This window comes from Hippopotamus amphibius, chromosome 9 (assembly GCF_030028045.1).
Source record: "Hippopotamus amphibius kiboko isolate mHipAmp2 chromosome 9, mHipAmp2.hap2, whole genome shotgun sequence".
NCBI lineage: Eukaryota > Metazoa > Chordata > Mammalia > Artiodactyla > Hippopotamidae > Hippopotamus > Hippopotamus amphibius.
This window is the reverse complement of record NC_080194.1, coordinates 123,407,355-123,422,134: the sequence shown is the minus strand read 5'-3', so window position 1 is coordinate 123,422,134 and position 14,780 is coordinate 123,407,355. Positions and strand designations below refer to the sequence as shown.

The 14,780-nt window shown below is 57.5% G+C and overlaps 2 protein-coding genes across 2 annotated transcripts; one reads left to right on the top strand and one right to left on the bottom strand.

The window, feature by feature from the left end:
* Positions 1 to 32: 32 nt before the first annotated feature.
* On the top strand, positions 33 to 3,825 carry CLDN6 (claudin 6). The gene is made up of 3 exons (XM_057749781.1): positions 33 to 372; positions 470 to 803; positions 2,562 to 3,825. The coding sequence occupies exon 3, from the start codon at positions 2,589 to 2,591 to the stop codon at positions 3,249 to 3,251; it is 663 nt and encodes a 220-aa protein (XP_057605764.1). The 5' UTR covers positions 33 to 372; positions 470 to 803; positions 2,562 to 2,588; the 3' UTR covers positions 3,252 to 3,825.
* A 385-nt stretch (positions 3,826 to 4,210) lies between these two features.
* On the bottom strand, positions 4,211 to 5,528 carry CLDN9 (claudin 9). Its single transcript, XM_057750055.1, has one exon. The coding sequence runs from the start codon at positions 5,233 to 5,235 to the stop codon at positions 4,582 to 4,584; it is 654 nt and encodes a 217-aa protein (XP_057606038.1). The 5' UTR covers positions 5,236 to 5,528; the 3' UTR covers positions 4,211 to 4,581.
* Positions 5,529 to 14,780: the final 9,252 nt, after the last annotated feature.

The following is a 14,780-nucleotide window of genomic DNA, read 5'->3' as shown; positions in this document are numbered from 1 at the left end:
CACCCCTAAATGCCTGGTCCCTCCCGGCCCGCGAAGTTCAGTCATTCGCTCAACAAACGCAGTCTCTGTGAGGATGCGGCCAGAACGCCAAAGGGACGCTGTGATCTGGCTCTGCCTTCTCGGTGCTGAAGCCCGGGAGGTGTGTGTTGGGCGAGGGGGCGGATGTGACACGAAACGACACATTACAGATATAACCACAGCTTTCTTTTTTTTTTTTTTTTTTTTTTGGGCACACGGGCTTAGTTGCTCCGCGGCATGTGGGATCTTCCTGGAGCTGGGATCGAACCCGTGACCTCTGCATTGGCAGGCGGATTCTTAACCACTGCGCCACCTAGGAAGCCCCGAACCACAGCTTTCTTAAGGGCCCCGAGGGTATGATAGTAACGATATAATAAAAATAATGTGTCCTTTAATTTCTACTTTAGGACGTAGTAACATAGTAAAATGTCGGCTTGTCTCCATTTTTCAGAGTAAAATGAGGCTCGGGAAGGTTAGGTGAGTTACGGAGTCGAGACCCAAGCTCTGTTTGGCTCCACACGGTGCGCCCTGACCCACTGCCGGCCCAACTTCAGCCAGCTGATGGCCCGTACCTGGGCCAGATGCGGGAGCAGTGGCTCCAGGCTCGAGCGCCCCCCACTGACGAGGTTAGGATTTGCGCGTCCGCTACGGTGTGGACTGGGGTCTCTGCCCCTCCCCTGGGCGGTGGTCCGGTGACGTCATTGCCTCTTTAAGACCCCCCCCTGCCTCCGCCGCCAACCTCACACTCGGCCGGCTACTCTGAATCTTGGTGGACTCCTTCGCAGGTGAGCCTGGGGAAGTGTGCATGCCGTGGGGGAGGGGGTAGGTGCCTCTAAGAGCGGGGTGCGGGGGGCGTGGTGGAGTTGGGTTGGATTGCGTGTGAAGGACCTGAACTGATTTGGCCGCAGCCACCCGGGGCCGGTAGCCACTAGGCGGGGGGGCTGTACCAAAGCCGCGGCCCGAATGGGGTCTTTCGGCGGAAGGGTTAAACGCCCCTCCCCCCTGCCCGGGGACAAAGGCACCGAAATCCAGGCGCCCCTCCCCCACCTGCGCTGCACGGTAGGGCGGGGCTCCCTTCCCCCTCACCTGCGGGAGCGGACCCTGCTGGTAGCACCGCCATTAGACCCCTACACGGTGCGCAGCTTCCAGGCCAGGGGTGCTGAGGACACCCTCCTTTGGGCCAGATTCAGAAGGGAAATAGAGACCGAGAGCGGGAGGGGACGCCCTCGGATGCGCCGAGCCTGCAGTGCGTGGAAGGGGAAGGGGCTGAGAGCAGGGACGCGCTTGTAAGGGAGAGGTGCCGGGTGCCTCGGCTGCCGTGGCCCCAGGCTGCCGTGGCCCCTGCCCTAAACCGGCCAGAGGCCTGGAGAGCTGACACTGGGCTTGGGATTAGCGCTGTACGGCCCGCGCCGTCCGATCTCCCCCGAGGTCATGAGTTCCGCCCGGGTTGTGGGCTGGGTGCAGATGAGTGGAGCGTCTGCCCTCTGGCCACCCTGCTGGGGCCGGTGCTAAGTTTAGGCCTTGCGCAGGAATTTAGGCATGGAGAGCCACAACGGGACCTTGAACAGAACTGATCCGCTGCGGAGACCTCCAACTTGAAGTGGGATGGGCGGGGGCCAGGGCTGCCCCAGAGGAGCTGGTTCACTAGACAGATCCCAAAGGTGGTAGCTTCTTTTAGGAAGTTGTGTCCTGAGAGAATGGTATTTGGGGCAAGAGCACACACATACACAGACAAATGTCACCAACCTTGGGGGTTTGCTCTGTGGCCCCTAGGGGAAGGCAGAAGGGCAAGAACCAGGTAGGCAGGCGGTGGCTTGGGAAAGGAAGTGATTTGGGGTGGGAGGGCTGGTTTGTTTGTTTTCCTCCATCTCTCCTGCCCCATCCAGGGTTTGACTGGGTGGGGCTGGTTTGGGCCGGGCAGTGGCAGGCAAGGCCAGGGCTGACTGGCCACCAGGCACACAAGATCTTAAGATCAAACTTAGCAACCACCTGTGTAGGGTACCAAGTTGGGTTGAAGGGTTTGGACATTTATGTTTGGGTGGTGAGAGGAAACTTGGATCTCAAATCTTTGTGTTAAAACTAAGTTTTAAGCCTGAAACTCATGGCTAGAGCCAACCCACCACCCATTTGCCCTGTGGAACCCACCCAAAAATTGCATTCTGTTGTTTCCTCCCTTTTGCCCTTTTGTACCCAAAGTGGCTGAAGCCATGGCCTAGCATTTGCATAGGCTCTATATTTCATTTGCACTCAAAACAACCAGGACTGGGTTTCTTACATTTTCACTCTTATAAACCAGTGCCTGTCACATAACTAGGGAAAAATAAAAACTAAAGCATTAAATGCTCGTTTTGCCCATGAGAAAATGAGGCTCAGGGAGCATGCCTTGCCCATATCACAGGACACAGTGTCCTGACCCCCAGGGTTCATACTCTTGGTGTCCCGTATGGTGGCCGTGGCATGTGGCATGGGGGTTAGCACCCATTAGGAATGAGGGGCTGGGCCAGCTGGTCTTAATGTTACTTTGCTTCTGTTCCCCAGTGCAGCTCCTCAACCTCAACCTCAACCTCGCCATGGCCTCTGCTGGTCTGCAAATTCTGGGGATCGTCCTGACGCTGCTTGGCTGGGTGAATGCCCTGGTGTCCTGCGCCCTGCCCCTGTGGAAGGTGACCGCCTTCATCGGCAACAGTATCGTGGTGGCCCAGGTGGTGTGGGAGGGGCTGTGGATGTCCTGTGTGGTACAGAGCACGGGCCAGATGCAGTGCAAGGTGTACGACTCGCTGCTGGCACTGCCCCAGGACCTACAGGCTGCCCGAGCCCTCTGCGTCATCACTCTCCTCGTGGCCCTGCTCGGCCTGCTGGTCTACCTCGCAGGGGCCAAGTGCACCACCTGTGTGGAGGACAAGGACTCCAAGGCCCGTCTGGTGCTCACTTCTGGAATCATCTTTGTCATCTCAGGGGTCCTGACCCTGATCCCTGTGTGCTGGACGGCCCACACCATCATCCAGGACTTCTACAACCCCCTGGTGGCTGAAGCCCAAAAGCGGGAGCTGGGAGCCTCCCTCTACCTGGGCTGGGCAGCTTCTGGCCTTTTGTTGCTGGGTGGGGGGCTACTATGCTGCACCTGCCCCTCTGGGGGGTCCCGGGGCTCCAGCCATTATATGGCCCGATACTCATCAGCCCCGCATACCGCCTCTCGGGGTCCCTCTGAGTACCCCACTAAGAATTACGTCTAATGCGGGTAGGGGAGTGGGGGCTCCCTTGACAGTGGAGCCTGACCCTCTGAGCTGGAGCCGTGGAGATGGTGATCCATGGCAGCTCGGGGGGTGTTTTTGCTTTTTATTGGGGATGTGGGCAGCAGTTTATCCATTTGATAACCCCCCTGGGCTCTGCTACTGGCTTTCCTCACCTTTGGATGATGGAGCCAAAGAGGTGATGCTTCCGTTTCTGGATCTTTCTCCACCCTGGTCACCCCAATCATAGGGACCAACCTGGAGCTGTGGGCCCCTTGTGAAGGGTGCTTGCTGTCCAGGTGCTTTCATCCTGTCCCCCTGGAGTTCCTGCTGATGCTGGGGGCAGGGCCTCCCTAGGCCTGCAGGGACAAGCCTTCCCTTGTCGGTCAGGCCTCTGGAATCCCCAGGGGCTCCTGAGCCTTATGTAGCCTCTAGAAGAGCAGGTGATACGTTACCAAAGAGCCTCCCGCCTCCGAGTCTTCTGACCTCTGGCTCCTCCATCCTGAGTCATGTCCCCCCTGTGCTGACCCCTGACCCTCCCATCCCCAGCCCCTGTGCACTTCTGCCGTGTCCTGCCCAAACTCACCAGTTTTTACTAAATAAAGCATGTTTCGTTTGGTTACTTGCCTTTGGTGTTGCTGGGGGTGCTGCTGAGTGCTAGTCTGGTGGGAGGATGTGGGCACAAGTCACCCCCTGTGTTGCCCCCAGTCCTTGCATGGCCTGAGTGAGGTTACCCACTGGGCAGGACCTAGAGCAGGCCTTGGCCTGACAAACCCAGGGGAGGCCAGCAGGTCTTCCCGGCCCAACCACAGATCAAAGGAGCTGAGTTACAAATGCTCTATTTATTCCCTACTCAAAGGTGGGGGTGAGGGGAGAAGTGATGGGCAGGGCCTCTGGCCTAGAGGAGAGCGGCTTCTCCCAGAGGACCTGTCCTGGGCCTCTGGATGCTGGTAGTGGCCAGGTGAGAAGGGACCCACTCCAGGCCAGGGAGGGCATAAGAAGCCACTGCCCTTTGGGTGAGGCCCAGGTTCTGGGGGCAGGGGGGGCGCTAAGAGGAAGAGGAGGGCCAGCCTGAATCCCGCACAGCAGAAGAGAGAAACGGGAAGCAGCGGCAGGCCAGGGTACCCTGCCTGGGTGGAGGTGGGGACCCCACCAAGAAGGGTCTAGACTCAGCCAGGCCCACTGAGACTGGCCCTCCAGCCAGGGCGGGCTCCGGCATCTGGAAAGTGGGTTTCACCTGGGGGGAGGGGTTGACAGTAGGAGGCAAGGGTTAGAGCAGGGCATCCAGCACAAGTTCAAAGTTCTAAGCAACAGGCTTCCAGGGACATTGACCTCACACGTAGTCCCTCTTGTCCAGCCCAGATGCACCCGAGCGGGAGGGAATGGAGTAGCCCAGCCTCGGTCCCCGGGGCCGCTCGAGCTGGGGCGGGGGGCAGGTGCAGCACAGGAGGCCCCCACCCAACATAAGCAGGGCAGATGCCGCCCAGCCCAGGTAGAGGGAGGCTCCCAGCTCCCGCTTGAGGGCCTCGGCCACCAGGGGGTTGTAGAAGTCCTGGATGATGGCGTGGGCCGTCCAGCACACGGGGATGAGCACCAGGATGCCCGAGAGGAGCAGGATGACCCCCGCAGTGAGCACAATGCGGGCCTTGGTGCCTTCGTCCTCCACACAGGTGGTGCACTGGGCGCCCGTGATGGCCACCAGCAGGCCAAGCAATGCCAGCAGGAGGGCGATGACGCAGAGGGCTCGGGCAGCCTGCAGGTCCTGAGGCAGCGCCAGCAGCGAGTCGTACACCTTGCACTGCATCTGGCCCGTGCTCTGCACCACGCAGGACATCCACAGCCCCTCCCACACCACCTGGGCCACCACGATGCTGTTGCCGATGAAGGCGGTCACCTTCCACAGGGGCAGGGCGCAGGACACCAGGGTCCCCAGCCAGCCCAGCACAGCCAGAGTCATGCCCAGAAGTTCAAGAGCAGTCGAAGCCATCTGTCCCCTCAGTTAGGTCTTCCCAACTCTAGGCAGCCTGGTTGATTCAGAGGAGTGGGTCCGATGCTGCTGGTGGGGGTTTCCGTGCCCAGGAGGAGTGTAAGTCAGAGTCCTCTAAGACAGTCCTCACACCTGTGAGCCTCTGGCAAGGCACTTCCTCTCTCCGTGCCCCTCACAGATATGTCTCTGAAACTCCACAAACACAAATCAACCTCAAGTCCGGCTCAGCTGAGTGGCTGGTGTCCCCTTGAGGGGCCCGTTGCCCCTCAGGTGCCAAGCAGCTGCTCCTGCCACCCTGCAGTCGGTCCCACTGCCACCTGTCTGACCCAGCTTGCCCGGACCCTCCCCACCCACCTTCAGGCTGAGGAGAGCTGTGTCCCCGGGGCTGGCGCGGGTTCTCACGGAGCAGCTCACCCGGCGGTGCCACCTGGGGACTCGGCTGGCTCCCGGCTGCAGGCGGGGTTTTAAGGCCGAGGCAGGGGAGGAGCAGTGAGGCCGGGACTGGGGAAGCCAGAGGGATGGGGAGGAGGCGGGGCTGGGGGCGGGATGGGGGCCTCAGGGTCAGTGGGGGTGGGGTGGGGGGGGCGGGTCATGACCTGGAAGGAACAGGGGGAGGAAAGAACATCCATGCCTGTGGGGATGCAGGGACAAAGGAACAAGGAGACTGAGGATGGCTGGGGAGAAAGGAATGGGGGCAATAAAGGAACTGGCTCAGGACAGAAGTGGGAGAGCACCTTCCGGAGTGTCCTGCACCCCCCCCCCCGGCCATCTTTGCTCTCCTCCTCCCAGTGATGCAAACACACCAGCTTCCCCAGTATCGCACACCCCGCCCCTGTCCCCCTGCCCGCCAACCCGGGACTCTCTGGAATCCGATCTGTCTTCCGTCTCAGCCCAGTGGCCCTGGCGGCTCCCAAGGGAGGGGCCCCGCCCGCACTGTTCCCCTGGCGACAGGTGCCTGGCGCCCAGCTCAGGTGGCATCGCCCAGGCAACGGCCTAGAAAACCACCCCCCCACACACACTTCTACGTCAGCTCAGGTGTGCCTTCTCCAGCCCTGCTGCTGAAACTGGGGGCTGAGCTGAGCTGCTGACGGTGCTTGGGGGCTGAGGATGAAAAGCCTGTAGTGCAGGTGGCGGGGTGGGGAGAGTAGCAGGGGCGCAAGCCCTAGGTGGGGATGCAGCTCCAGCATCCGACTCTATTCCGCGGGGAGTGAGACACCACAGAGGAGGGCAAAGGGGGGTGAGGCCCAGGTGACTGAGGCATCGCTGAGCCCTGCCTCGCAGTCCTCAGGAGACACCCCCTCCTGAAGGCTCCCTCAGAGCCCATGACTCCCCTCGTGGGGGCAGCGTGGGAGTCACACAGACCGTGGCTCAAATCCTGTACCACCCCAACTGGGGCCAATTCACGGAAGGTCAAGGTCCTTAGCCTCCTTGGGTCAAAGACCCCTTTGAGAAATCTCATGGGATCCACAAACAGGAGCCCCTCAGTTGGCGGGGAGATCAGGAGCTCCTTCAAGCCCCTCCTTGGGTGCTTAGAAATGAGGATTATTGTGTGAAAAGGGTTGGGGCTGATGAAAATTCCACTCCCCAGGGTGGTGGGGAGGACCCTTGGGAGGGACAGCCTCTTCCTTCCCCCTGCTCCTGAAGAAGCTGAAGCTCACCTGGCCTGTGGGGGCAGGGGTGGGAGGCTACCCAACGCACACCTGGTCGCTGCACCACTCTACAACCCTGGGAGAGGGGAGGGGTGCCAGGTTCCTCACCTGCCCAGTGGGGCTTCGTTTATAGAGGATTCTAACTTCAAGTGGCTGCACTGTTTCTGGGAATGGGTTTTAGCAATTTTTTGGAAGAGACGTTTATATCTTCCCTAGATTTGCAAAGGAGTGGGTGCCCCAGAAGAGTATGCGAATCCCTCCCCGTAAAACGGAGAGACTGAAGCCAGTGTCAGATCAGTGGGTCTGACCGCTGGACTCCAGTGATTGGGGCTTTCTCCACACCCGGTGCCTCCCTAGAGCGGGGCAGAGATGGTCCAGCATGGGCTGAGCTGGCGGCCCCCGCCTGAGGCCGGGAGCAGGGTGCTGATGCTAGCTGGCTGGGCCAGAGCTCCCTGCTGGCTGTGATGAGCAGTGGGAACCCTGGGCGGGCTGTGCGGCTCCTCCGGCACCGCCACCCCACCAGGCCTCAGAACTCATGGGGGTAGGGGGTGGCTGAGAAGGGCAAATAGAGGCAAGCCTTCAGTGGGCTCCCTCTGGGGCCGCCAGGAATCCAGTCACACAGGTTTGGGCAGGTGTGAGGCGGCTGCAGGCAGCCCAGATCTCTGGAGGGCCCACCGACCCACACAAAAGGCCTCTCATCCTGGGCAGCCTGAGCCCAGGGCCTTTTCTCTCCCCAGGCCCAGAGACAGGCTGCCTCTTGCCTTGGACATAAGATCACCAATCATCCTGATTTGCCTGGTATGTTCCTGGTTTGAGCACTGAGTCCTGTGTCGGGGGTGGAGGGGGGGGGGGCAGGGATAGCTGGTCCACCTGCAGTCAGACCCTGCTTTAAGGGCCCACCAAGTTCCACGGGTGGCTCTAACCAACATTGTGACAGGGCCCGGTGGGGGTACAACACACACTAGGTAAATGCTGTGCCCAGAGACGGCACGAAGAGGACCCTAAATTTCTTAGATCCCATTTCTTCTTTGCCCAACATCTCTACACTCTACCTCCCCACCCCCGCTCCGCACTGCCACGTGGGGGGTGGGTGCTCAGAGGATAAAGACACCCCTCTCACCCCTGCACGCAGAGAAGAATCCCTGCCGAACCTGCCCTGGGTAGGGGGAGCTGGGCAGCTTCCGCTTCCTCCCACCATCTCCCACTTTTCCCCCTCTTGATAAGCCGCCTCCCCCACAGCCTAGACGGAGAGTAAAAGTGGGGACATATGTCAGAGAACTAGGAGAGGCCCCCTGGGGGCAGGGAGGCATCAGGACAGAGTCCCAGGGCACACCGGGCAGGAATGTAGTGCCCATCCTCAGCCCTCAGCCCTCCTTAGGCTACGGCTAGAAGGCCCCAGGCCGTCTCTTAGGTCCTCTGGTCAACCTGGATTCAGCTGGATCTGGGAACCAAAGGGTTAAAGTTGGGTCCTAGGCAGGGGCTGGGACTCAGGCTGGAAGGCTATTGTTGGGGAGAGGCCGGGACCCCGACTGCGTCGTTACCATCTCAAAGACACTTTACCGAGTCCACAGGAATCCCCACCTCATCCGCCACCTCCTGGGAAAGAGGCAGGGGAGGAGAACCTTCCCCACCAGACCACCAGGGGAGGAAACCAAGGAGGGGGTGGGTGTTTGCCCTCCTCACCCCTTCAGGGAGTGACAGAACTGAAACTAACCTTTGTTCTCTCTGGGAGGGCGGAGGGGCAGGAGGCTCAGGTGGGCAAAGGAGACTGGAGCTCAGCTTAGACGGAGGCGCGGTGGGAGGGGGTTAACTCCAGTCTCCTTTGTTCATCTTGCTCCCCTGTAAGGAGAGCAGAACAAAGGAGGACTGACCACGGCCACCACAGTGCCAGGAAGGGTATGGAGGCAGCTACGGGGGCTGCACAACCGCAAAGGCTGCATCGCCCGTTTCTCTGGGGAGGCACCTGAGGCCCCGAAGCCCCAGGCTCCCAAACCAAAAGGAGCAGAGGGAACACTGACATCCCATAATAATTCTCATGGACGCAGGCCCCCATTTTACAGACAAGGAAGCAAGCTCAGAGCGCTAAAGAACTTGGCCAAGAGAACACATGGGAAACAAGACAAGCCTTGTTACCGAGTCCAAGCTCCTTCTGCTCCTCGCACGACAGGCCAGTGAATCGGAGACAAGGTGTTGAGGCAAGGAATACAACTTTATTCTGAAAGCCGGCAAACCGTGAAGATGGCAGAGTAGTGTCTTTAAAAAACCATCTTATTGGGGTCTGGATGCCAGTTTGTTTTATACAATCAGAGAGGGAGAGGCTGTGAGGAAGTAAAGTTAAAGAGCCATCAGTCTTACAAAAGATCTCCAGGAATAACCAGCCTCAGTGACGGGATATGTTCATTTCAGCCATTCACACAGGTGGGCAGGGCAGATTATTTGCCTGTGAGCTGAACAGAGGCAATTTAGCTCAACATTCAGGCAGAGGGGCAGTGTTCCCTGAGGCAGGCCATCATGTATGATTAAAATAACAAAAGCAACAAAAAGCAAAGGTTAAAGTCAAAGAAACAGATATAATATGGAGTCCAATTTAGCTCCACACAGCAACAGCCTGATGCAACCCTAGACTGACTTCAAAGCTGCTGGCTCCTTGTTCAACACCGCTGGCTGAGCTTCCAGAGGGGAAGCTGGGCCTCCAGGTGCCTCATTCCCTGAAGGCCGTGCAGCTCGTGGGTGGGCCACCCCCTACACACACACTGAGCCTCCCTCAAGCCATCCCTGCTGCATCCCACCCTTTCTTCCGGAGCCAGCCATTCCCTCCTGCTCCTCGAAGCTCCCTGCGTTGCTGTCAAGTCTCCCCGCACAGAACAGCATCTGGATCTGATTACACAGGAAGCCATCCTCCACCCAGGTTCACTTTCTCCATTGTCCATGTCCCTATCACAGAAAGCACCGTGTTTGCTCTCCACTCGCACAGCGCTGATCACTGGACTCTGGGTCAGACCTGGTGTCAACCCCACCCCAGGGCCTTGCTGGGCAAGTCACAACTGCCTAATCTCGGGTGTCTCTTGGCTATAAACCAAAGGGAGAAGCCTGCCCAGCCTATCTCCAGGGTCGCCGAAGGCACTGGCCTGGGTCTCAAATGCCCTGCACAACTTAGGTATTGACTTGGGACAGAAGTATTTTGTCAAGAGGATAATGGCAACTTCACTTGTAAACCTGGGCTGATTCCATTTCCTGGGTAACAATTAACTTTATTATCAGTCATAATTGTCAGCTTTCAACCAGCAGCAGCAGCTAGCCATGTGAAGCTCTGAGAGTGATGCCTTCTTTAGGAGCTCATTCATTCAGTCTTGTCCTTCCTGTTTACCGTCTGATTCCTAGCTCAGAGGGTCAAGGAAGCAGCAAGCCCACTGGAAGGGAAAGTCAGTCTATTTTTTCTCCTGTACCAGTAAGAGACTTACAAAGGCACTAGTGCCTTTGGATGCTGCTCAAGGACTCCAAGGGCACCCAAGGCTCAGGTTCAGCAAGGGACAGGACCTGACACATGGTTTAAGGAAGCTGAAAGACAGTGTGGCAGGTGGGCCTGTATGGATCGGATGGTGGCCCCCAACACTGTGTCCAGTCCAAAGCCCTGAAACATGTCAATGTGGCCTTATTTGAAAAAAAGGATTTTTACACGTATAGTTAAAGATCTCAAGATGAGAGCATTCTGGACCTAGAGTGGGCCCCACATCCAAGGACAGGTCTCATAAGAGAAAAACAAGAGGGAGATTTGAGACAGATACAAGAGAGAAGGTCATGTGAAGATGGAGGCAGAGACTGGAGTGATGCTGCCAAACCAAGGAACACCTGGAGCCCCCAGAAGCTGCAAGAGTCAAGGAAGGATCCTCCCCTAGAGCCCTCCCTGGAAGGCAGTGTGGCCCTGGGACAACTTGATTTTGGACTTGTGGCTTCCAGAACCAGGAGAGAATAAATTGCTGTTTTAAGCCATCCAGTTTGTGGTGATTTGCTACAGCAGTCTCAAGAAACTCATACACTGTCTTTCTTGCTGGCGGGTCCCAGGCTCTCAGAGGTCCCCCAAGGTCAAGTTGGCTTTCCCATACCTCTTCCAAGCGGCTGTAGAAGAGCCCATTGAGATAGGACGTCTGCCTGGTTACCTGAGCCCAAGCCACCTGAGTAACAAAGGGAACTTTATTCTGTGTTGTATGTGCTGGGGAGAACGGGGGTAGGGAAGGGGGGTAGTAAAGAGGGGGAGAGAACAGGGGCTTCCTCTCATGACTCACCCTGGGAGCTTTCCTGGCCCATGGGGATGACTTCAGAGCTCCTGCATGTTGACTCTCCTTTTCCAAGGCCCGGTATCGACTGTCCATCAACACGACTGTTTTCCCCATGGGCCCAGGCCCAAGGGACCCCAGGATCTATTTCAGCTGAAAGTTTGACTTCTTAAGACTTGAACGGCAGGTTCTGAGCTTCTAAGAAGCCATACAAACTCAAGCAGAGGAGGACCTTAGCGATGGCATCCTAAGTCTTCATCGTACAAGGCAAAATGAGACATTTTGAGGACTCTAGTATTTTATATTTTGTTTTCATTTCCTCAAGTCGCGTGCTGTGGGCTCCCCAGCCCCACCCGCCCAGATCACCAGCCAGTTTATCAGTACAGGGAATTAGTTACATTCTCAAATGACCAGCCAAGAGGCTTCCTGTAGGACAGTAAGAGAAAATGGAAGAAATGGCTCCACTCTTAAAATGAGCTTATTTTCAGTCTTACTCCTTCCTCCCCCAAAGCTAGGCTGCTCCTGACACGCCCTCCCTCTTCCCCAAGACGGGCTCTGACCCACGCCCTCTGAACCTGCCCGCGGGTAAGGCGGCGAGGGGCACAGCCCGTGTCCAGGGAGAACTGCCAGCTCACCCGCCCGCAGCCCCTCCGGAGCGGGTAGGGCCGGGCCTTCAGCACGGCGGCGACAGGAAGAAGTGCGGCGGCGGGGGCGGCGGCGGCAGCGGCGTGGGTAAGGTGGGCAGAGGCCAGGGGTCGCGCGGCGCGGGCGGCGCCAGCAGGTTGAAAGGCGAGGGTCGCGTGGGCAGCGGCGGCAGCGGCTGCGGGGGCGGCTCAGCGATGAGGGGTGGGCGGCCGCGCGCGCCCACCGGCCCGGGCGTGGCGGCGACCACGGTCTTGGGCAGCGGCGGCAGCGGCAGGTGCGCGGGCGGCGGCGCGGGCGCGGGGAGGCGCGGCAGCGCCTGCAGGGCGAGCGCGGCGGCGGGCGGCGCGGGCGCGCAGGCCTCAGGCGGCAGCTCGGGCAGCGCCACGTGGGCGTCGGGGCCCCAGGGCGCCAGCGGCTCGGGCCGCAGCGGTAGCGCGGGCAGCGGAGGCAGCTCGGCCAAGGCGAGCGCCGAGGGCGGCGGCGGCGGCGCGGGGTTCAGGTCGGGCGGCAGTCCAGGCAGCGGCGGGTGCGGCAGGGACGGCGCGGGCGGCGGGGTCAGCGACAGCGACGCGCGGGCCCGGCCCAGCCGCGAGTGGACACGGGCGCGGGCCAGCCGCGGGTGCGAGCGGGAGCGGGGAAGCCGGGCTGCCAGCTTGGCCGCTGCCTCCACGCCAGGGCCCCGCGCCCGCAGTCGGAGGAGGCCTCGTACCTCCAGCAGGTGGCCACGCGCCGCGCTGCTAGAGGCCCAGCCAATCGGAGCCGTGAGCCGCAGCGGTCCAGCCAATCAGAGGCCAGTGCGCTGGCGACCTGCGCGTTTCTCCCGCCGGCTTGCATGAGGTACCACTGGCAGCCAATCAGAGGCAGCAGCGCTCTCTGTCTAGGTCTTCTTCCCGCCCCTCCCACAGTTCCAGTCAATCACAGTGTTCCGAGGTGCTGCAGGCTCCACCCCTCACCGTCCCTGAGGCAGCGCGCTGCGTGTACAGTGGGCGCCCCCAACTGGCCTGAGGGTCCGCTTAACCGCGGCAGCCTCCCTCCACCTCTCCGCCCCGCCCCGTCCCCCTGAGACAGCCAATGAGGAGTGTATGGTTCTCTTTTTTGGGGTTTGCCCTTAGGGATTCCCTAGTGATGCTACTTGTGTGGGTCAAGATCTACGCAAATTCCCATCCAGTGATCTTATAGAAAAAATGAGACGATATCAATTCAAAAGCAAAGTTTGACATGTAGTATTTGCATTAAGGTTGTTAATGGTTGTAAATGACAGATAGGTGACAATCAGGAAAAAAGAAATGGTCGATCTAAAATCGGAATATAGAAACCTTTATTAAGACAATATTAGAACATTTCTCGGTGAGTTAGAAAGGCTATCACCCACTGCCGTCACTGAAACAGTATTCTCTATAGCCCCTGTGCCCAAATGTTGCTCTTAATCCCGTTCTCCAGTAAAGAGACGATGTGGTTTATTCCACACCTCAGGGCAGAGAAATACAAGATGATACTTTTAGAGGACCAGTACTTGGGCTTCCCTGGTGGTGCAGTGGTTAAGAATCCACCTGCCAATGCACTGGACATGGGTTCGAGCCCTGGTCTGGAAAGATCCCACAAACCTGGGAGCAACTTAGTTGGTGCCTCACAACTACTGAGCCTGTGCTCTAGAGCCTGCGGACCACAACTACTGAAGGCCATGTGCCTAGAGCCCATGCTCCACAACCAGAGAAGCCACCACAGTGAGAAGCCTGCACACCACAATGAAAGTAGCCCCCACTCTCCACAACTAGAGAAAGCCTGTGGGCAGCAACAAAGACCCAATGCAGCCAACTAATTAATTTTTAAAAAAAGAATCAATACTTTTGTGAAAGAGCAAAGGTCTATAATGATTCTCAAATAGAGCAAATTAAATGAGGTAGGCTAAGAGAAATCAATCTGGAATTCCAGTAATATTTACACAACCTCCTCAAGGTTGATCAACCCAAAACCTGAAGCATACTGCAGTCAGGTTTTGGTCTACACCTGTTATCTTAAGTCAGGCCATAGGAAGACAAGCTGAGTTCCTCATAGGGTGCCCAATCCCATCAAATCTATTCAGCTGAGATTCTTTAGTTAAGACAAAACTTCACCAGATTGCAAGAGGTATAGGCTTGGGAAGGCGCAGCTCAGAACAGAGGCTCAAAGAGACTGGTTCTGGGACTAGCCAAACCCTGGGTCAAAGTTCAGAATAGCAGATCAATCCCCAATTGTGCAACCTCCATTCTGGGCCCAGCCTAGGAGAGTAACTTGCTTCCACATTTCTGGGTGATTAAACATGATCATGGGATGAGAAAAGCAATCCAGTAGCACTGATTACTGATAATAGATGAGTAACTGGCTTTTAAAAATGTTTGAAAGTGTTCAGTAATCTGAGACATTAAATGCTGGTATTCATTTCCAAGAGCCCCTTAAATGCCTAGGAAGAAGTTGCTGGTTGGATTTGTACACACACCCCCACCCCCTCACCCTGTTAAGAGATCAAGTAGATTATGTGTGTAATTATTTGAAGTGTCTAAGGGAATTGAGGGAATCAGGCTTGTATAGCATGCTAAGTATTTAGGGAGCAGCTGATCTCCCGAGTTTATCATCTAATTGAGTATTAATCAAAGAATGTGGAAGTGAGTTTTGCATTCAGATTTTAAGGTTAATCAATACAATGATGTCTGGAAGCAAGTATAAAGGCTTAAGGAAAAGGAGATTTTTTAGTTGGATCATTTTAATAAGTTAATTATAAATTAAAACACAAATAATGCACAAGCCCCCTAACTTGGACATGGCTCCATCACTAGATTGTGACCATGTGACGTCCCCCTCCCCAAGGGCAGGCCTGAGTTTGTTCTGTTCTAACATCTCTCCCATGTGGAGCACAGCCCCTGGCACACGGCTGTGTCGATGTTTATTGAACGAAGGAATAAGACGCTGGGTAAAGGTTGAAGGCCCAGGCGGCCCCCAA